General features: G+C 55.4%; 6 protein-coding genes across 6 annotated transcripts; 2 read left to right on the top strand and 4 right to left on the bottom strand.

Annotated features, from left to right (window-relative positions):
- Positions 1-601: 601 nt before the first annotated feature.
- G647_00901 (uncharacterized protein) lies at positions 602-2,414 on the top strand (the record flags this gene model as incomplete). Its single annotated transcript, XM_008724304.1, has 5 exons — positions 602-784; positions 843-1,349; positions 1,412-2,017; positions 2,078-2,160; positions 2,255-2,414. The coding sequence occupies 5 exons, from the start codon at positions 602-604 to the stop codon at positions 2,412-2,414; spliced, it is 1,539 nt and encodes a 512-aa protein (XP_008722526.1).
- A 1,203-nt stretch (positions 2,415-3,617) lies between these two features.
- On the bottom strand, positions 3,618-5,504 carry G647_00902 (uncharacterized protein; the record flags this gene model as incomplete). Its single annotated transcript, XM_008724305.1, has 7 exons — positions 3,618-3,963; positions 4,048-4,184; positions 4,334-4,493; positions 4,591-4,707; positions 4,829-4,905; positions 5,030-5,204; positions 5,335-5,504. 7 exons carry the CDS (start codon positions 5,502-5,504, stop codon positions 3,618-3,620), a joined length of 1,182 nt encoding a protein of 393 aa, XP_008722527.1.
- A 426-nt stretch (positions 5,505-5,930) lies between these two features.
- G647_00903 (uncharacterized protein) lies at positions 5,931-7,645 on the bottom strand (the record flags this gene model as incomplete). Its single annotated transcript, XM_008724306.1, has 2 exons — positions 5,931-7,417; positions 7,468-7,645. 2 exons carry the CDS (start codon positions 7,643-7,645, stop codon positions 5,931-5,933), a joined length of 1,665 nt encoding a protein of 554 aa, XP_008722528.1.
- A 757-nt stretch (positions 7,646-8,402) lies between these two features.
- On the bottom strand, positions 8,403-9,037 carry G647_00904 (NAD(P)H:quinone oxidoreductase, type IV; the record flags this gene model as incomplete). The annotated part of the gene is made up of 2 exons (XM_008724307.1): positions 8,403-8,904; positions 8,958-9,037. 2 exons carry the CDS (start codon positions 9,035-9,037, stop codon positions 8,403-8,405), a joined length of 582 nt encoding a protein of 193 aa, XP_008722529.1.
- Positions 9,038-10,657: 1,620 nt separating this feature from the next.
- G647_00905 (uncharacterized protein) lies at positions 10,658-13,471 on the bottom strand (the record flags this gene model as incomplete). The annotated part of the gene is made up of 1 exon (XM_008724308.1): positions 10,658-13,471. The coding sequence occupies one exon, from the start codon at positions 13,469-13,471 to the stop codon at positions 10,658-10,660; it is 2,814 nt and encodes a 937-aa protein (XP_008722530.1).
- A 2,438-nt stretch (positions 13,472-15,909) lies between these two features.
- On the top strand, positions 15,910-21,155 carry G647_00906 (uncharacterized protein; the record flags this gene model as incomplete). The annotated part of the gene is made up of 2 exons (XM_008724309.1): positions 15,910-16,618; positions 16,675-21,155. The coding sequence occupies 2 exons, from the start codon at positions 15,910-15,912 to the stop codon at positions 21,153-21,155; spliced, it is 5,190 nt and encodes a 1,729-aa protein (XP_008722531.1).
- Between the last annotated feature and the right edge of the window lie 570 nt (positions 21,156-21,725).

Genomic DNA, 21,725 nt, shown 5'->3' on the forward strand with positions numbered 1-21,725 from the left:
TCAAGCCTGCGGAGAAAAGGCTTGTAGAGACCCGAATACGAGCTGGAGAGATGTCCTGCTTGCCACTCCGTACTTTCTCTCCACTGCCTCACCCGCGACAAGTCACTACGACAACGACTGCGGGCTGTAGGAGCTTTGCCCGGCGACCAGATCGTCTTTCCTGACCTCGCTGAGCAGTCGCGCCACAATAATTTGCCGATTCATCCAGCTGCGGTCGCGGGGAAGAGCGGCACCAGGGGACAACGAGGCTCATACGGCCGCTTCATCGTCTCGATCCCCCACAAGATACCCCAACATTTCCCACCAAGGAACCACTGCGCGTGCGCCTCTATCCAACTACCGATCATGCAGATCCACGCCTTCGGCGCCCTGTCTGGGAAGGTGCGTCCTGTTGTTGCGGGCTCCCAGCGCCTTGGGTCCTTGGCGAGAAAACTACCGAGGGTGCGAGGACACGCCGGCGGTGGGGTGGCCATGGCACCCATGGGTAGGTAGCCATGTGCTGGTAATCTCCTGGCGCTCTTAATCTATGGCAGGATCCCACATCGCCGCTGTCAGCCACCCTCTCTCACCTCACCTTGATCGCTGCCACAGTCGGAACGAGATGGAGTCCTCACAGAGCAAAGCGGAAGTCATGTACATGGAGGAGGGCAAGGGGTCTTCTCAGGATGCAGCCGACAATGCTGCAGAGGTTGACGTCCAGAGAGAAGCGACGGGAGATCTCAAGCTCGACAAGCACGGCCTGCCCCTTTCACCGCAGCCGACCGACCGGAAGGACGATCCTCTGGTACGTGGACAACCACAGCGTTTACCTGAGCATTGTACCTCCGACTGACAGCTGCCAGAACTGGTCACCGTCTCTCAAACTGTTCGTGCTCCTCCAGGTCTCATTCCTTGCCTTTCTCGGGCCTATGGCAGGTGCAATCGTCAATCCAGCTTTCGTGCCACTCAGCAAGGAGTTCAATATCAGCGTCGTCCAGGCCTCTTATGAACTTACGGTGTACATTGTCTTCGCCGGCATAGGGCCGCTGTTCACAGTGCCCTTGGCGAACGTGTATGGCCGACGACCTGTCTACATCCTGGGCAACCTGTTAGCCGCCGTGACCAATATCGCCGCGGGATACTGCAATACATGGACTGGAATCATGGTTACCCGGGCGTTCAACGGCATCGGAGCTGGTTCGCCCACCGCCATCGGCGCAGCGACGATTTGCGACTTGTACTTCATGCACGAGCGAGGCTTTTACATGGGCATCTTTACGTTTTTCCTCACCAACGGACCGCATGCGGCGTCCTTGTTCGGTGGTTTCATCGCTCAGAATCTGGGCTGGAGAAAATGCTTCTTAATTCCAGTAAGTCTTGACCGACGACAACTCTCTTTGTACAGTGGTTTTGACTGGGGTTTCCTGCACAGGGCTACATCCAACTTGGCACATGCATATTCACCATCTTCTGCCTTCCGGAAACAATCTACTCGCGCCGAACCATCGCCAATCAACGAGAACGCTCGTTCATGGATCTACTGCTCTTCCGCAAATCCTCGCTTCAAGACCGCAGATTGAAGTTCAGCGATTTCCTGCGACCTTTCTACATGCTGAAGTATGTCGCAATTGTGGTCCCAGGCCTCTACTACATGACAGCCTTTGGATTCGGATCTGTCATGTTCGCCGCCACCGGATCACAACTCTTCCGCTCGTTATACCACTTCAACGTCGCCCAGACCGGCATGTTGCTGAGTATACCGCTTCTCATCGGCTGTCTGATCGGCGAAATGAATGCCGGCTGGCTCACTGATTGGATGGTCTACCGGTACGCGAAACGGCACGGGGGTCGACGGGAGCCCGAACCACGTATCAATGCCCTTGCCCTGGCTGCGCTGTGCCCCATCGGCATCATCATCGACGGCGTCTGCTTGTCGCATTACCGAACAACCTCGTGGGTGGGAGCGGCGTTCGGCATGGGGATCGCAAATTTCGGGTTGCAGATCGCCACGACGGTTACCTATACCTATTGTACAGATGTACGTTTGGCTGACCAGCCTCTGACTCGGGGCCATTGAGCTAACATACGGATTGCGTAGTGCTACAAACCGCAGAGTTCCGAAATCTCCAGCATTCTCAATGTCTTCCGGAACGTCTTCTCCATGACAATCTCATTCTATGCGTAAGTACCTACCAAATCCGTGTCGACCTCATGGACATCAGCTGGCTTGAAGATGGGATGAAAACCAGACTAACCAACTTATTCTGAAACACAGCATCCCACTAGGCGAAAAAATCCAATTCCAGTACGCGTGGTTGACATTCACCATGATCCACATTGTGTTCATGATTCCGATCGTCCTCCTCCGCTTCAAGGGCATCCAGTGGAGGAACAGCTCCTGGCAGAAGCCGCCGACCTTCCACAACGACATCTGAGTGCCGAATGTGGGTGTGTGTATTACAGCGGTGTGGCTGTGCCGTCTGTATCTGAGGCGCCACGTCTGTTGTCTGGCTGTCTGCGTCTGAGGACTTGGGTGGAAAGAACTTCAGATATCAAACAGCTGGCAATTGGCAAAGAGACGGCGGAGGAGAGCGAAGCAGAGCAGAGCAGGGCAAAGCAGGGCAAGGCAGGGCAGACAAATCCAGCGACGCAAATCCAGCGACGCAAAGCCACTACCACTGCCACTACCAGCGAACTCTCCGGTCATGATCATGAACGGGGTGGGAGAGCGCCTGGCTGCCTGGCCTTCCTCTCGGCTGTAACTCTCTAAATACGCAACCTAGTCAATTACCGCCTCCGGCTCTGACTCCGGAATATCTACATTCCACCTACTGTACCATGGAGACCTAAGCCCCACAACACGTTTTCGAACCCCAGCTGTGTGAGTGTGTAGTGCTAGGGAAGGCCCCTAAGCCGACGACATCCGCCAAGTTGCTGTACAGTATCTGCTGTCGACACGATAGAAGAGAACCGTGGCCTCTCTGTTGAAGGATGGATTGAGTGCATTCTTTGCTTGGACAGTACATAGTTCAGTGCCCCTTGACACCTAGTTGGCCCTGGTCGCTAGGAGCGATATATATGCTCGTATCATCACATTTTACCCCCGAGTCAGCACGTTCTAGATGTGCGTGCTTCCACCTACATCGACAACCTTCTCGTAGCGACTGAACATCCCGGCAAGACTACGAGTAATAGAGTAGGCTAAGATGCATTGCATTACATTGCATGCATGCATGCATGTACGGTGGAGGGTCTCGTCGGATCGGCAAATACATATATGGACATATGTAAGTAATCTCCATAGAGCGAGAACTTGCATCGCCATGAAAGTCGCGGATCCACGGTGAAATCCAGATCAATGACTGTACCTACGCGCACATATCCTGCAGCTCTACAGAGCACACGACGCTGGTTATGCATTGCATGAGCTGACCTGGCATGGGATGACCCGGCATGGCTGGCCGTGAAAAGTATGGTATGGCATGGCCATATCCCATCATGGTCATCATCATACTCATACTCGTACTTATACTCAATCCAACATTGGCTCCCTCTGGCTCCCTCTGGCTCCCTTTGGCTCCTTTGGCTCCTTTGGCTCCTTTGGCTCCCTTGGCTCCTCCACCCCCTCGAGGTTTTGATCATAACCTCGCCTTCTCCTCTCCCTCTCCCTCACCCCCTCGGCCCTTCATGCGCCTGACCATCCCCCACGCGGCGTCGAGCATCTTGCGCGTATTCTGGAAATAGACGTGACTGAAATCGCTGCTCGCCTGGCCCGCGTACGTGCGCGCCTGGATGCCATGGCTGATGGTGCCGCCGCGCACGTAGTGGAAGATCTTTGCGATTTCAAAGTCCTTGCCCGGCGGGTGGCCCTCGCGCCGCGGATCGAAGCCCGTGATCCGACTGTATCGGTCGAGCAGCTCGTCCGGGTCGGGCATGCCGGACGTGGCGCGGTTGGCGGGCGCGTACGGCGAGGACGTCGCGGTGCTGTTGGAGATGCCGACGTTGGGCGGCCCGCCGGATGTGCTGTTCGCGTTCGCGTTCCCGTTCCCGTTCTCGCCGCCACGCGACAGGTCGTGGGGGGATGCTTTGTGGAAGTCGATCCAGAAGGGCGAGATCACGTAGATGGCGTCCATGAGCGGGTTGCCGATCGTCGACAGTTCCCAGTCGAGGATCGCTATCACGCGCGGTTCGGTCGGGTGGAGGATCTATCGTCACGGGTTGTGAGTGGTGAGGACAAGAAGATAGCGAGAACAAGAAAACTATGTAACTGAACGGTTGGTTTGGCATGGCTCCCGCTCCACAAGCAGGCCGAGAGTTGGAATCGGGGATCGGAACCATGGACTTTAGGACATACCACGTTGTCAAACTTGAAGTCGCCGTGCACGACGGCATACCTCTCGCTGGTCATCTCATGCCTGACAAAGTCGATGATCTCGTCGAAATGCTCGTGCGCTCGGCCTAGGACCCTGCCTGTCTTCGCGTCCTTGACTTTGGATTGTTGGGCTTCTATGCGGCTGCATGACGTTAGTGATGGGATGAGAGTGCACGGCCGCGTGAATCGTAGAGAGGATGAATGCCAGCCTGGATGAGCGGCCGCTTAGAAAGACTCACGAAAAGGTATTGCAGTGCCGTTTGTAGAAGCCCGTCTTCTTGCCAAACGTGCCCAGTCCGATGGCGTCCGGGTCAATGCTGTGTAGCCAGGCAAGCGTCTCGACCAGGGAGATCCAACTAACACAGGTAGAACGTAGAATATCAGTACAGACCTTCGAGTCGTCACGGTGTGGTGAGCGACCAAGGGCCGTTACATGTCACCCCGGGGACAGCCAGTCAAGGGTAGACGGGAACTCACGCCTTTCTTCGATCCGAGGGCGACAGTTCGCCCAGGTCCGGATCTGTAATTATCCTTCCCTTGACAAACTCCATGACCTACGCGGGCGCGGTCCTGTCAGCATGGCACGTTGCCTCGCTGTGGGGCTCATTGCAGCGCCAGGTCAACGCGGGACGGAACATGACCACGGAGCCCGGGAGAACCAGGGACAGACGGACATACATAGAACGGCGTCCCTATGACATTCGAGTCCATGCATAGCGTATATACCTTCGGCACAGGAAACCCGTCAACAGTTCCCAGGGCTTTGAGCACGCGGTATTCGCGATCCACCTGGTGGGCCACCGGACTGATGATCGTCCCAGCGGGTTTCTTGCGAAGAATGTAGCGAGTACCTCTGTGTCGGGATTTGAGTCAGCAGGGAAGAGAAAGGGTATTGAATGTAGCATCGCTCCTTAGAGGCGGCCAGCGCGAGCGCTCTATCCGCCGGGCTACCACCCCTCACCCTCGTTCACTCACTCACTTACCCGGCATCGTCGACAAAATAAGTCGGATTGCTCTGTCCGTAACCAATCTTGGTCGTCGCAACCGGTACCTTCAGACCCGGTATCGATCTCGACTCTGCGAGGTATCGGCCCAGCGAGACGTCGTCAAGATCATGTCGTGACCCTGCCTTTGCGGTGGGGTTGGGGTTCATCTCGGCGAAGTCAATGGCGGTGTTGACGCAGGCGGTAGATATGCTGGCATGACAATGCGCCTTGCATTCGCGGAGGCGCCTGGGCGAGCGAGAGGACGGTCATCATGTCTATTTCATGCATACTCCGAAGCGTGGCCTCGACGTTGGAGATGTTTCAGTGGTAGCCGAGTTGCACCGAGGTAGAAAGGGCCGAGTCAGAGAGGGACGCTGTCGTCGGCAAGTGTCTTGGCGGCACTCTCACGGCGATGGACATTGCTCAGCGGCTACCTGGTTAGCTTGACCTCGCAGCGTGGATGAGGAGCTCGAATGTGCGTGAGTATACAGAACAGATACCTGTCTTGAAGCGGACTGGCATTCGGGCCTGTGTGCTATGTACGAGTAGCAGAGTTCCCGTTCCATTGGATGACTCCGGCTTCGCGAATGGAATCAGCCCTCCACCCTAGGAACATCTCCCTCCAGGCTATTCATCATAATCCTACTATGCTTCACAATCTTCAAACACAACAGCCCCTCGTCCGCACCGCCACTAGCCCGGTGCGCATCCTCGCATTTCTTGATGTCCTCCAACGTCATTCCCGGTGCATACCCCCTTGGCAATCCATGCGGGTGAGCAAGGGCATCTGGATTCAAATTATCTTGTCCCAACCTGAGAGGGAATTCCCGTGAGGTATGGTATGGTTCCACGTCGTGCCATTGTTTCTGCCGCCGCTCGAGGGCCTGCACGAGCGAGTCCAGTGTGTAGATCGCGGAGGCGTCGCTGTCTTCGGAGGAGATGTGGGTAGGTAAGATCTGCGGTTTTCTCCTCGAGGATGATGTGGTGGAGCTGGGAGGGTCGGGAATTGGATGGTCGCCGAAGACGAATGCCCTGATTAAGTGGTATCCGAACGTGCGCCATTCAAGATCGTCGCGGACGCCCATGGGTGCAATAGTCTCGATCGACTCGGGGTCAGTGCTTCCGAAGCCGAGTCTCAGTTCTTGTGCGCCGGCCCTTTTGACCCGGTGCCAGTGGTCTGCAAGCACAGTGACCAGCATGGTACTCAAGAACACATTCTGGGACCCAGACTGCATCTTCTGAGGACACACAGCGCAGTATATGACGGATCGGCAGGTGCGGTGAGCATTCAATAGTGTGTCAATCATACCTGACGAGACGGGAAAGGCAGATAAAGTGGAAAGAGTGGAGAGTGTGAGATATAGGTTGGGTAGACATGGACAAGCTGGAACAGTGGGAAGTTGCCCCATTGTGCTAGGATCCACGTCAAGTCCTGAGAGGTAGTTTGAGTAGGGCGTCGATCCTGTGATGGGCCCAGGATCGCGGTTTGTGCCACCCTGCCCTGCGAGAAATGGCTTTTCGCGCTCACTTCTGTCTGTCACCACCACCGGTAGCATGGTCATGTCGCTGAAGTCAGGCCATTGACAAACATCTGTCGGATAGAGCGTCGTGTTCGCGGAGTCCTCTCCTTCGGCAGGTGTCTGCGGTACATCAAAAGGGGATGTATTGCTCGAGCTCTGTGAGCCTGGCTGGACGTTTCCGTTGTTATTCTTGACCCAGGAAACCGTCCTTCCCGCAGCAGCCCGTGCCTCGGCCGCGTTTCGCTTGACGGTCTGAGCCATTGAAGCACTGCATATATTCTGGAAGTTTGTGCGCTCAATCTCCTTGTCCGTCAAATCCGGGTCGACGACGGGCTCGGGGACGCTTGGAGGAGGCTCGTGGACTGGGTGTTGCGGCTGAGTACTAGTCGACTCGGGCAAGCGTATGAGAGGATCCTCATCGTTGTTCCGAGTGTCGCCAGTCTTCTGTCTCTTTCTCGGTCTTCCCATCTGTTTCTGTGCCGAGTAGTGGCAGGTCAGCTTCTGCTTGACACATCGTTCGCATCCTGTAGGGTCGCCCGAGCATTTCAGCTTGCGCTTTCCTGCCAATCTTCATGAGTACAAGCGGATAGCATCGTAGCTTGTGACGCACTGCATTCATCGCACGCAGCATGCCTCTTGGCTGAGGAATCAAGGTCGAACGCAGCACTGTAAGCAGGAACTTCTGACTCGTGCAGTCCGGGGCTCGAGTCTGTCATGTCGAAAGTGCTGGCAATAGGGTAACTGCCATACGTGGCCAGCATCGCGGCTGCCATGTCCGTGTTCGACATGGATGGGCTGCTGCTACTGAGGCGCAACGGAAATTACAGGTATCCTCACACGAGACCGATCAATCGTCATATGGTCTCTTCAATTTTGAGGACAATGAGGACCAACCTTTTCGAGAGGCTAGCTTGCGACCAATCTGGAAGTTGCTGCCTAACTTCGGGTGCCTTGGGTGCCTCGCGGGGGACTGAGAACTGCCAGTTAGACCCTGAGTCAAAGTCACATGTTTGCATACCCAGTAGTAATTTAGCGGGAGACCCCAATTTTGACCCCAGGCTCTAAATGGCAGGTTTCATTGTCCCTGTGTCGGCTCGATCAGCGCCCGCGTCCAGGCGGGGAAGGCGGGTTCTAGGCGCGGCCGGCCTGCACACCCGCACACTTTTTTGGGGGCAAATCATGATGCGCTGAGTCAGCCAGCAGCAGCGAACAGCTATGGGTGAGCTATGTTCATGGACATTCGACTTGCAAGGTGAGTTGGAATATAGTAGTTAACGGATTGGTATCATTGATTTTGGGGATCTCAATTCTATTGCTGCTTCACACAACCTCGCTCTGCCGTCCACACTCTAGCCATCATAATATGACACACTTCTTCGGGAGGCCACAAGGCCCACCCTCCTCGTCCTTCTCGTTCGGCCGCCCTGGCTGTGTCGGATTCGTCGTGCTTGCTCCTGTTCTTGCGCCCTGCTCGGCTGCCTTGACACCATTCTCTGTAGTGGCCACGGCAGCGGCTGGTTTGGCGTCTTGGGCACTGCCATCTAGTCACGCGAAGTTGACCTTGGAAACGGCCTGGTAGAACGACTTGCCCTGGATCTTGGCCAACTCAAGTTCGTTCTGCGAAGGTTGCCGTGAGCCGTCGCCGGAAGCGAAGGTGCCGGCACCCCACGGGCTGCCTCCCCGAGCTTCACTCAAGTCGGCCAGGAGCGGGAAGGCCGTGGCGTAACCCAGAGGAACGTAGATCATGCCTTGATGAACCCAGGACGAGAGAGCTGTGATAGCGGTGGTCTCTTGGCCACCACCAGCAGTGGCAGTGCTGACGAACAGTCCAAAGTATTTTCCGAACAGGGCGCCAGACTGCCAGAGCTGGCCGAGTCTGTCGATGAATGTCTTCCACTGAGCAGAGTATGTGCCATAGCGAGTTGGGATGCCAAAGAGGAATGCATCATACTCCTTCATGACGTCGGGGGTAGCGAAGGGGACAGCCTTGTCCTGGGGAGGTGCATGCATCTTGCCCAGGACTTCGGAATTGAGGGTCTCTTCGATTCTGCACGAGTCATAGTTAGCGGTTGCTCTTGCCGCAGTTGCCAGAGGACGTACTGATAGACATCCACTTTGCCGCCGGCTTCTTCGATACCCTTCTTCTCGGCTTCAGCTAGCTTGGCGACATGGCCGTACATGGAGTACTGCGGATCCAGGAACAGCGGTTAGTGACTGTACTGAAGTATCAGGACGAGAAGGCTATCGTGGACAACGATAGGAGGAGACATACGTAGATGATAGCGATTCTGGGAGCCATTATGACTGGTTTGCAAATGAGATATGAGCTGTGCAAGCAACGGACTGTGACGGAGGCGAAGGTGATTCTGGGTGTGAGACAAGAAGTAGAAAGGGCGGGACGACGGGGGGAAACACCTCGAGCCTTTTGTATTCGTGGTGACTTCCCGTCAAGTGATGTGATGAGGGATGGAGCTCGACCTCTGGATCCTTGCCCAGATGGACCTTCATGCGAGGCAGGGAGTATTGTTCTCTCCCAGTCCGTACATCTAACCGAGCCACTTGCCTAGCTCGTACTGGGTAGAAACACGGTCAATGTCGTTCCTGAGCCGGAGCTTACCTGGTCTTTACCAATCCAACCCAAGGTGTCAAAGAGCAACAGGCAGGTGCATGGTCCGGACACCCCGCAGGGCAGGTCTGCGGGCTGCAGGACTACCACTTGTAGCTAGGTGGCCAGGTGGGGCAGAGGGGCATGGAAATGACGCCAGGGACGGCGGCTATTTTGCTGATTACAGAAGCAGGATAGGCATGCCTGGAGGGGTCAAAGCACTGGAGTGGTCCGTTGCTGCGGCATCTGAAAAATCTATTACAGCAGCATTACGAACCCTGAAATCCTCCATCGGCCTCTGGAAGTCGTGATGATATCGCCTCTGTAGACTGCACTTCAGGTAGTACTGCACCGTGCCACGCCGGGCCACCTCTTGCGCACGAGTGCGGACAGCCGCGCTGTTTCCGAGCACCAACACCGGGTCAAGGTTTCAGGAGGCTAATGGGCGCTAATGGGGGGCTTGCCCGCCGGCTCTCCGACCCCTAGGGGGAGGTGAGGGGCCCTGCAGAGACTCTTATGAAAAGCTGACACAGGATTGCCAAAGCATCACCAGCACAGCCAATGACGGCAAAGCTGCTGTTTTCGAAGTGCGGAATTGCAACCAGCGACTCGCATGTCCCGTTTGTCATCCGCCATTCCATGAGGCAGCCGAAGTTTCTTGCGCTGCTCTCTTGCTGGTCTTCCTCGTTGAAACAGGCGAACATCGTATGATCCAGAACGCAACCTAGCCATTTGTCATCTTGCGCTGGTCTCCCGGGATATGCAAGCCATCAGACAATGCAGCCGCCTCCTCCCGGCCTGCCCGTAATGTTGGAGAGAAACTGGGACACAAGCTCGTCGGCGTCTCGGCGAGAACTTCAATGCCGATTAAGGATGATATCATGTGAACGAGTGGTCGCCTCGCTCGCAGACCTAGCTGGAAAGCGGGCAGGGACAGGGACAGTGCTCCATATCTTCACCCTCAGATTCACCAGTTTCAGCAATACCTGACATCGACTGGTCCACAATCGGAAAGCACTCATTACCGCTTGCATACGCGGCCCTACCCAGTAGAGCTTTTGTCCCAAACCTTCAAAAGGGCTAATGCAAGGCACCAAATCGTGGTCGTCGGAGCTCATTGGGGAAAGGGTGGTGATCGGACCAATTGTCTTGCTGGATCGGACAAGAGCTGGGGAGCAACGAAAGTTCCAGCTCATTACTCCTCCTCCCACTGTGCCATCTGCTGCTTCACCCATAACCTGTTCGCACTGCTGACGATAATCTCGGCTTTCGAGAGCAGCGTCGCAGAGAATTTAGTGGCAGCCGCACCTTGCAGCTTCATCTTCCTCGCCTGAGCCTGCGCCATGACGGGCACCAAAGCTTGCGGGTCCGCCTCGCCGAGAGCGCGAATACTCTTGAATCCATTCTCCCAAAAGATGCGAGCCATGCGACTCTTGACAAACGCGACTTGCGCCATCTCCAGCAGATCTTCTCGGGCTCCTGCATGAAGTCGGTCAAGCATATGTTCCTGGACAGCTCGAAGCATCCCCCAACCCATTCGTTCGCAGAATTTGATCATGCCGGCCGCGAAGCCGTGGCAAGTTTGAGACAGAGTCTGGACTTGTCCTCGAGGTACAGAATACTTGAGACTGACTTCATGCACGGGCATCTCATTGCAGAGATCGCGGAGCTGAAAAGCCGAGTAGGTCCTCCGGTACACCCTCGCCAGGCGGATCTCATCCGCCGTGTTCTCCTTGAGCTCTCCACCACTATTCACCAGTCTATTGACGAACGCAGGATTGACACCCACAAGTCGCATCGCTCTCATGCCGCTATCATCCAGACCTTCCAGTTGATTGCGAAAAGTCAACCAAGAAATCTCAGCGAGTCCAGCCGTCTGCACCGGTGTGAAGAGGTAGAATATGTGCATTTCGCCGTCCATTACAAACGATTCGAGGGCGCGGCGCAGCTCAGAATGGACAAACACCCCATCTTCGGGACCGAGTCCGGATGCAACAACGGCCATGCCCACTTTCGTTGGTTCGAAGCAATCGTCATATTGACCGCTCTGAATCAAGTGCTTTGCTCTGAGGTCGCCGATCGCTTTCTCAACCATATCCAGCACCTGGGCATGGTCCATCGTGCGCCAAAGCAATGAAGATCGAACATAGTCATCCACTGAGCTTTTGCTGGAAGCCATTCGAGTGCCAATGATTTCGAGTAGGGCTCTGGTGATTCCCTGCTTCTCGGGAGTCAAGCAGCTTTCTACCGGAGGCAGCTCCGCCTCAAGCACCGCAGCGACAGCCTCCAAGTCGTTCTTGTGACAGCAAAGGTAGGTCTCCCCGACTTCATCTTTCCCTTTGCGACCAGCTCGCCCTCGCATCTGTCGAAGCATCGCAGGACCAACCAAGTCTCTGCCCATCCGAGCTCCGTTGAGTATCACCCTCCTTGCAGGCAGGTTGATGCCAGCTGCGAGACTACATGTCGCCACCATCACCTTGAGGACGCCTTTGTCATATGCCTCGGCCACTAACTCTCGCTCTTCTGTGGTGAGACCTGCATGATGGAAGGCCACGCCGCAGGATACTGTCTTGGAAAAAGAAGGTTCGAAACCGCCTGGAAGAGCCCGCAGTGACGCGAGGAGATCTTGTCGTTTGTCGAGGGTATCTTGGTCGACGTGATCAGTAGGCAATGCGTCGCTGATCAACAGAGCAGTTTTCTCGGAGCCCATGCGGCTGCTGCAAAATACCAGAGCGCCGTGACCGGCAAGGGCAGTGTCGGCCGCTAGTGCCACGACAGCATTGGTCAAAGGGTTCTCTAATTCGTGGTGGGTTGATCTCTGGATTGTTCTCGCGGGTTGCGGTCGTGGTGTCGACATCGCGTCCTTAGTGGTCAATCGATTCGCAGTGCGGAAGAATTCTTTTGCATTCGCTGTAGGATAGATGGCATTTTCGTACACGAGATGTTCTTCGACTGGTATGGGACGGTACTTTGCGACATAGAACTTTGCTTTGAGCCATTGTGCTAACAACTGCGGGTTCGGTAGGGTAGCACTCATGCCGACCATTTGGACTTTGCTTTCCGGCGTCTCCAAGGCCATCAGCTTCGTTGCCAGAATCTCCATCAGGTATCCCCGGTGTTCGTCATTGATCATGTGTAGTTCGTCCAGCACCACAACACAGATGTCATCATGCTTGCCTTCTTCGATAGCCGTGTTCACAAGCGAGTTGGCCTTCTCAATGGTACAGACGGCTACATCGCAGTCTGACCAGTTAACATTGGACCTGCTTCCACCAAAGAATCCGCTGACTCGAACAGTTGTGCTTGGCCGCCGCCAGGTTGGCGGTGGAGAACCGTCGGTCATATCGTCACTGACCTTGAAGACACCGTCAACCAGCGAGCGCAACCATCTGAGCTTCTCTTGCACGAGTGCAACGTAAGGGAGTACCAGGATCGCTCTCTTCGTCGGATTCTCGATAACTCGTTTGAGGAGAAGCACATCCGCCACGAGGGACTTGCCGCCGCCTGTCGGAGCAGTGTACACCAAATTTTGCTCTCCAGTCAGGAGTCCTTTGCCAAGCAGACAGGACGACTGCCAAGGATAGATGGCACGCACACCCAGGGCCTCGAAGTTCTCCACCAATTTGTCAGGCAAACCGTACCGGGGATGGCGGAGGCTCAGAATCGGATTTTGCGACGGACCTGGCGTTGATCCTGTACCAGCCAGAGGCGCTGCAGTCGATCGGACGGCAGCCTGAGTGCCATTTCCCACGGCCGAGACAATTCGGCTTGCCTGGAGACGGGGAGGACGGTGCTCATGGAGTTCGAGATGGATGGGCGCCTGTGCGCTGTGTGGTGCAGTGCGGTGGTGGATTGGCAAACCTAGCTGGTCATCTTGGGCGCTCTGGACTTCGTCGATGGTTCGCTTCACGCCAGCGGCCGTCGTCGTATTGAATGTCTGCTGGCGAGCTAAGTCTACAGAGGTCTTCTGGCCATATGACGTTGCCAACTGTTGCCATGAAGCCGCCATCCGCCATGTAATGAATTGAGACGAGGGCCAGCAACGGTGAGCACCACTTCCGGCACGGCAGATGCTGATGAGAGACGCGTGGTGTTTGGTACCGATCAACAAGGCAGCCGGATGCGCGAGAAGCGGCATTCAGAAGGAGTCGACCCTGAATATGGAATAGCCTCAAACCTTAAATCACGCCTGCAGCTCGGCTGAATTGCCTTGCGCAGGGACTTGCCGCGGTAATCGGGCGTGAAGCCCGTCTGGTTGGTGTCTGGTACGCTCAAACCAGCTGGGACTGCCCAATGTTGCCAGAAGGGAAGCATTTTCAGGGCATTTCTACACAACATCCATGCTGCAACGCTCCGGTCTGGTCTCATAGCTAGACGGAAAAGCAATTACGGCGATTCCAACATTGGACAGCGGGATGACCGGCTATGAGGTGGCAGCGTGGGGCGAAACCTGCATGATGGTATTTAAAAGGAGCCCGGTGCTTAGTGCATCGACAAGGTAGCGCTCTGGTCTGTTGAGCGTGGAAAGTCCTTGGGAGATTCAGCTCCAAGCGGCCGTTCTAAAATCCGGGCGGAGCTGTTTCGAAGTCATAAGCACGTCGGTACCAGGTAGCCGTGAGACATGGACAGAGCGGAAAATGAGATCAGAAGAGGTTGCAGAATGGTAAACTCATGTCAATGTTTGTACTGCCGGTCTTTGCTGAGACTGCCGGCGCTTGTCTGGATTTATATCACGGCCAGAGAAAGCAACAACGACGAAGAGATGTGGTCAAAATTAAGGGAGAAGCTGGTCAGGTGATGCCAAGGACTCCGGCACTAACCTGTGGGGCGATGCAGCTCCAACGTGCGAGTCGCCACCGAACGAACCTCATCTCTTCCTCTGCCCTCTCTCATCGAGAGCGCCGGAATTCTTCGTACTTCTGATCAGCACCAAAATATGTCGGCGGGCAAATCAGAAGGCGATGCGGATATGTGGTGCCTGCAGACATACCGTGTTTCGCTTCTGCGCATGGATTTCCCGAGCCGGGCCAGAGATCCAGTGTGCGTGGACGCAGGTGGTCCGTGAGACAGTAAGACAAAGCTCAAATACTGGGCTCAAAGTATGCGGGTGAAGTGGCCACCAGATTCATGCCCGTCGCAAAGGCCTGGAGTTCGAAGGAGAGCGCTGCCTGCACTGATACAACGCAGAACCGTTGTGCCTGAAGTAGTTTTGCCGCATGGTTAGGGTCGTCAGCCTATCGCGTCAATTATCTTACTTAAACTTGCGTCGTTTGTGTCTGACTTCCAACTTCAAAACGCCTTTATCCGGTCTGGTTCAAGTTGACGTTCGCGCTCAAAGTTATCCCTCTTTAGCGGTTCCTTGCCTTGCAGATGACGATCCACTGACTGCCTGCCTACCCACTCGCTTGTCACACACCGCAGTCCACATTTTCACCCACTGTCGTGTTGTCCCCCCGGCTCCTAGTCCCCCCATTACGAGTCCTGGGATTTCAGCCAAACTCTCTCAGCATCATGGCAAAGCGCGCCCTACCCTTTCAACGGCGCAACCACGACCGCTTCGTTGCCTTTGTTTCTGCCCTGCCCTCGGAACCGGATGACTGGGCTCTTGAGGCCCTTCAGGCCCAATCCATGTGTTGGCAGGCTCAGACGCTCTTAGCTCATCCGCCGCAGTTACCTCCAGCATTATTAAACTCGCAATAATATCTCGGCATTGACCCGGTGCTGCATCGTAGCCCTATCACAGCCGGGCTTCCTCCCTTGTCACTTGGTCTTCTCCCACAGGACACTATCAAGTCTCCAGACTAAACCTTGTTCGATTACTACTGGGCCGCATTTTCCTCCCTCCCTCATGCTTGCCTGCTACGTTTTTCGTCTGTCCTGCCCATTCCTGCCCACTCCCCGTCAACTCTCATTCTCGTTCTTCCACTTCAGCCTTCCCCATCTCTTGCTACTCTTTGTTTTCATCCCCCCGAGGGTTGCCTTCCATTCAAGTCTCGCCCGAGGCCCGTGATTCTGCGGATTTGTCTTTTCGTGCTTGTCACCCTTTGAGCACGCTTAACTTCATTTCTTGGTGTGAAGCATCCAACCACCAGGCGCTAACCCGAGGACCCGCACCTGGCGCGTGCCATCTTCACGTTCGTCCTGACTCTCTTCGCCCACACGGCACTTTCCTTCCTTCGGTCATCACTTCCCTACGCCTCGCGACCGCCTCGCCTCGTCGATTTGAGATCTGGACCGCAGACGTTTGACTATATCGTCATCGCTTTTGCTGTTCATGCCGTCTCCAAGTCACTGCTGCCTCGTTTCTTTGGCGCGGACACATTCCTCACCCGATTAAGCAGACTGAGCTACGCTCGCTGTGCCATCTGCCACCCAGGCCCCCTTGTACTCACGATCACCATGCGCTGATGGATGTGACTGTCCCCGCTGGCTGCATCCTGACCCGCCATGTCGAGCATCGATTCTCCAGTCGTGACAGAGGTGCTGGACCACGGCCCGCCCGCCGATGCGTCGTCCAACAACGCAAGCGCATCGGGGAATGGCAGTCGAAGTGTCTCACCTCCACCCCAGAACACCACCGTGCTGCCCTCCGAAACAAACTCCCAGTCACAACCCATGACCGCCACCGCCTCGTCGTCCTCCTCTTTACTGCCGCCCGCACTTGAAAATGCCGATAACGCCGCATCTGGCTATGGGACACGCTCGAGAAATAGGACAGGCGGCTCCCGCCCCAACTATGCGGAAGACAAGGAGGTGGACTTAGAAATCGAGGCCTTGTCCAAGCCCATCCGGTCAAGCAAACGCTCTGCCGCAGCAGGCGATCAACTGCCCGGGGGTGTTGGGGTTGCATCTGAGAACTTCAGCACTCTGTCCGACAAACCCGCCGACAACGTGCCTGCAGCCATAACTACCCCAGTGCCCGCATCCACGCCCACGCCCGCGCCTGCGCCCTCGAAGAAAAGGAAACACCCGGGCAGCAATCATACTGTGGCGGCCACCTCAGCGTCGGCGAGCAATGCTCGTGCAAAACCTACACTTTCCGTCCCGTTCAAAGGCTATGTCGAGACAAACATGATGAGTTTTCAACGCGGTGGGAGCAAATTGAACGGGAAGAAGCAACTGGTCGCAGATGATGGCACCGCGATTCAGGCAAATGGTACCCTAGAGCCTCCAGCTTCAACGTCTTTAGCAACTGTACTGACTGATATTTAGACCATGTCTACTTAATCTGTGAGCCGCCGGGGGAACCGTACTATCTCGCGCGAATCATGGAGTTCCTATACGCGAAGAACGACCCCGAAGGTCCTGTCGACGCGATCCGAGTGAACTGGTACTACAGACCGAAAGACATTGCTAGGAGGGTTCAAGACACAAGGGTCGTCTTTGCTTCGATGCATTCAGACACTTGTCCTCTTACCTCACTTCGAGGGAAATGCAGTATACGCCATCTCGCCGAGATATCTAATATGGACGAATACCGTAGCCAGCCGGATTCGTTCTGGTTTGACAAACTGTATGACCGGTACATGCACCGATACTACGAAGTCATTCCTACCAGCAGGGTTGTCAATGTCCCTCAGCATGTGAAAACGGTCCTCGACTCACGATGGAAGTTTGTCTTGGTCGAGATCGGTCGAGGTCGTGAGTTGACCAGCGAGAGCAAGAAGTGTACAAAATGTGAACAATTTGCCAGCAATCATGACTCGGTCGACTGCGCAGTCTGCAAAAGAACGTACCACATGCAGTGTGTCAGACCGCCGCTACTCAAAAAGCCTGCCAGAGGATTTGCTTGGGCTTGCGCTGCCTGTAGCCGAGCACAGGAGCTCAGGATGGATTCCCGAAACACACCCTTGGGCTCTGAGGTCGGACTCGGAACCGATGATGACCCGATGGACGAGGACGACGATGAAAACCATGTCAAGGCAACGCGCGACAGTAGCGCTGTTCCTGAACATCATCCAGAACCCACTCAAGAACAGATTGCGCAAGCGAACCTGTGGCCATGGCGCTATCTTGGAATCCATTCGCGAGTCGAGGACGCCCTGGATTATGATGATCGGATATACCCTCGAGCCAGTTCTCGACTTGGTCCTCGTCATCAAGCCAACGTCAATATCTGGCACGGGCGTCCTGTCGAATTGGTCAAACCCGCCGAGATCAAGAAGAAATACAAAAATGCCCACCATTTCAAAGGCGCCAAGGGATCCAAGGATACTGGTACCGACACGGACAGAGATCAAAGCCATAAACGTCCCAAATGGGTTATCGACGAGCCTGTCGGTTATGTTGCTAGAGGGCAGGACGAACCTATTGAGATCAAGGGTAAAAAGGAGTATACCGCTCAACTACTGTTCAAGATGCCACAACCGGACCAATTGCCAGAGAGAGGTGGTAACGACAGCGCGAGACCAGAGGACGCCGAGCAGCTGGTGGATGACTACATGAAAAGAGTCAAACCGATTGCAGCGAGGTACAATTTGCTCGATTCGTCTGTCGATTTCCTCACCAAGGCGATTGAGAAATTGCAGGAACACAATTACGATGTCGAAAAGGCGCTTAGATCGATGACGGAACTCACCCCGAGGGGCGACCTGAAACAGCCTGAGCTCACTCGAGAAGAAATCAAGCGTTTCGAGGAAGGCGTGGCAAAATACGGGAGTGAGCTACATGCTGTGGCTCGGCATGTCGGCAACATCAAAGAATCCCGAATCGTCCGTTTCTACTACACCTGGAAGAAGACTGATCGAGGCCGGCAGATCTGGGGCAATTTTGAAGGTAGACGCTCGAAGAAAGAAACAAAACGGGCAGATAAAGATGGCAATACTAGCAAGCTTCTAGACGATGTTGCCGACGACCACGATGATTCGGCGTTCGACGACGAAAAGGCGGCACAGAAGAAACGTGGATTCTCCTGCAAGTTCTGCGGTACGCACCACTCTCGGCAATGGCGACGTGCGCCAGCGACAGCACCGGGCACCCTCGTACCCAAAGATGCAGCTTCAAAGAACAGCAAGGACAAGAGCGGTTGGTGTACATTGGCCTTGTGCGGGAGATGTGCCTACCTCTGGCGCAAATATGCTATCCAGTACGAGGACATCGAAGAAGTGTCGAAGAAAATTGCGGCTTCAGGGAGCAGGGCCGCTAAACGAAAGGTCGACGAAGAGCTTCTCCGGACCATTCTCGAAGCACATCAGATGTCAGGAGATCCTCTCCCACCCAAAGCGGTCGATGAGGTTAACAAGGCTGGTCTCGAAGTCCCACAAAATATCATCCAACCCGAAGAGCCGCCGAAGAAGAAAGGCAAGACAGAAAAGGATGGGGCGCGTGCCACTCCAGATGCTGTCCCAGAGAAGAAGAAGGCGCCCGAGAAACCGCAAGAGCCGCCTCCGATCGAACCGGACCCCCCCAAGGTCAAAATCCATCCGTGTGCCGTGTGCCGTGTCATCGATGTGCCTGGCCAGGAGCTCCTCAAATGCCGGGACTGCAGACTTCATGTCCATGGTTCATGTTATGGTGTCGGGCACAAGACCAACACCAAGCCATGGTTTTGTGACATGTGCAGGAACGACCACAATCTTCAGGTATCCACAACCTATGAATGTGTGCTCTGTCCTGTCAAGTATACCGCCCAGGAGCTGATGGAACCTCTGAGATCTTCGCACAAGAAGAAGACGGACCGAGAGCGGGAGAAGGAACGGATCGAGCGAGAGATTATTCAAGAAGCTAGTCGAAGGTGGCGCATGGAGCAAGAAGCAGCCGGCCGTCCTGTCAACCCTCGCGAAGCCCTCAAAAGAACGGCGTGGAACAACTGGATTCACATCACCTGCGCTCTATGGACCAAAGAAATCAAGTTTGGCAACTCTGAGCTGCTTGACGATGCTGAAGGCGTGGGATTCATTCCACCGGAACGATTCGAGCCTGTTTGCAAGATCTGCAAAGTCTCCGGATTGCCGACTGTCAAGTGCCACCAGGCCAACTGCAACAATCACTTCCACGTCGGATGTGCACATCAAGCCGAATACATTTTCGGCTTCGACGTGCAACCAGTCAAGGGCAGCCGACGCGACTCAGTGCACATCATGAAACTCGACTCGGAAAGTGGACAAGTCAGTGCAGCCATCTGGTGTCCGAACCATGTGCCTGCGACCAAGTTTCACAGCATGCTGGAGATCACCGAAGGTGGATTGACTGCCCTGCAATTGTTCGCCCGGACTTATAAACAGGTAGACAACTCTGTCACCGGGACCGTACGACGGGCAGCCCAATTTACAACGAATCTTGCAAGCTCGGCGCCGGCAGTTCAGCCTCCTCAGAGACGCCCTAGTACCGTTAATGGGCGGCCAAATGGTACAATCGCGCACCCCGAAGGAACTGGTAGTACGAGTTTAAGAGGTTCGCCCGCAGCGCAGTCGCCACTCGGCTCTGACGAAGGGCCGAGCGAGTCCAGGGCGAACGAAAGCTCGAAGGACAAGAGCGGCAGACAGAAAAAGTGTTGTACCTGTCTCGTGGAAGTAAGCCCCAAGTGGTGGCCCGTCGCGCAGGAACAGCCTTCGGTGTCGAATGGAGTGCATGCGGATCCCCAAGCACCCGCCCGGGTCGAACCCATCATGAGCAATGGCGTTGTCAAGGTTGAGCCTGCCGACAGCGCCGCTCTCGCATCGATCACTGATGGAAGAGACCGCACTATGCACCAGTGCCACAAATGCCATGTGCTGAAGCGGACCCCCCCTTCGTCGCCGTCTCAAGTCAAACCTCGAGAAAAGCCCGCGACGACCGAACAGCCACCGGAGCCCATGGCCAATATCCAGCCGCCTTTCCCTCCACCACCGCCGAACGTCTACGCGCTGGGCCGCCCTCCGATTGAAGGAGCACCACATACACATCCTCATCTCGCTGGTCCTCCTCCGCCACATTATCCAGCTTGGTCGAACGGTCCTCCTCAGTGGCCGTCCCCTGGTTTAAGAGCGGTTGGTCGTCCATCTCCCCCTCCAGTCTCAGGACTCTACGGACAGCCTCTGTACCGGCCGCCTCCTCCGCCCGAGTATGGCGCACCATATGGCCGACCAGGCCATCCTCCGCCGTATGCACCAGGGCCACCACCGGGGCCAGGTCATCATCCTCAACATTCACCTCCACCGCCAGCACCGTATGGACATCCACCGCCACCTCTGCCACCTCATCATCATGTGCCACCATCGACTGCTACTCCACCACAAGTCGCTCGACCACTTTCACCTCCGCGATATACGTCTGACCGTCCTCATGTCCCGTCACCGCATCTCGGGCTCGGCTCGTCCAGTCTATTGTCGAGAGCATACCCCGAACCTTCACGGCAGCCTAGCTTAGGCTCGCCTGTCAACGGCTATGCAAGGCCGGGACACCCTCCTCCTTTCACGACGGTGCCACCACCACCTCATCCGATGCGCCAATCCCCTTCTGCACAATCATTGGCTCAGATTGCGCAAGCCGCTACAGATCAGGCCGGGACAGCTACACGACCACACTCTCGCCATGAAAGCATGGAATTGACAAGTACAGGGACGCCAAGGTTTGGACCTAGACCGGTGCCAGAGAGTCCCCAGGCTAGACCGCTGACTCCCTCTGCATCCGCGGGAACCCTCGACAGGAGGGAAGAGCGGCGCGATGGTTTAGGCGCAAGCGCGAGCCCGAGCGTGAAGAACTTGCTCTCTTAGCAGGGGTGGGAGATGGGCAATGGTGACGGCAAATGACGGTCAGGGGAACATGAATACCAGAGGCACTGCAAAGGGCTGATCGGAGATGTTTGAGTTTGAAGTTCTCTGTGGAAACCCACAAGTGATTACGAATGTTCCAGTGCCATTGCTATGTGTCTGATAGAATACCATTTGGGCTCGCGTGCTGATTAACCAGCCGCGACCTTCAATACTGAATGACTATGAAAGAATCTATGCACGGGGCAGGCCAGGAGAGCGATCCCTACCTGCTCGATCGAGTTCAGTCCCTAGAAGCACTCTGGGACAACCATGCACGCCACTTCATGCAATACATACAGATACTTACGAGTGAACTAGGTAGTACTACCAATGTGACGTGAATGAGGATGAAGATGAAATGAGAATAAAAGACCAAGAAGACACTCAGTGTTGAGCGTGCATTGGTACAGTAGACTGGATTAGTAGCAGATCACTCAGACAGAGGGCGTGACATTCGTCAGTCTATCAGTCCCTTCCTGGATAGGATGGGTACTACGAAGTACTCGGACTGTAGATGGGAGTTTGGGGGGG

Source organism: Cladophialophora carrionii (genome assembly GCF_000365165.1).
Source record: "Cladophialophora carrionii CBS 160.54 unplaced genomic scaffold supercont1.1, whole genome shotgun sequence".
Classification (NCBI taxonomy): domain Eukaryota; kingdom Fungi; phylum Ascomycota; class Eurotiomycetes; order Chaetothyriales; family Herpotrichiellaceae; genus Cladophialophora; species Cladophialophora carrionii.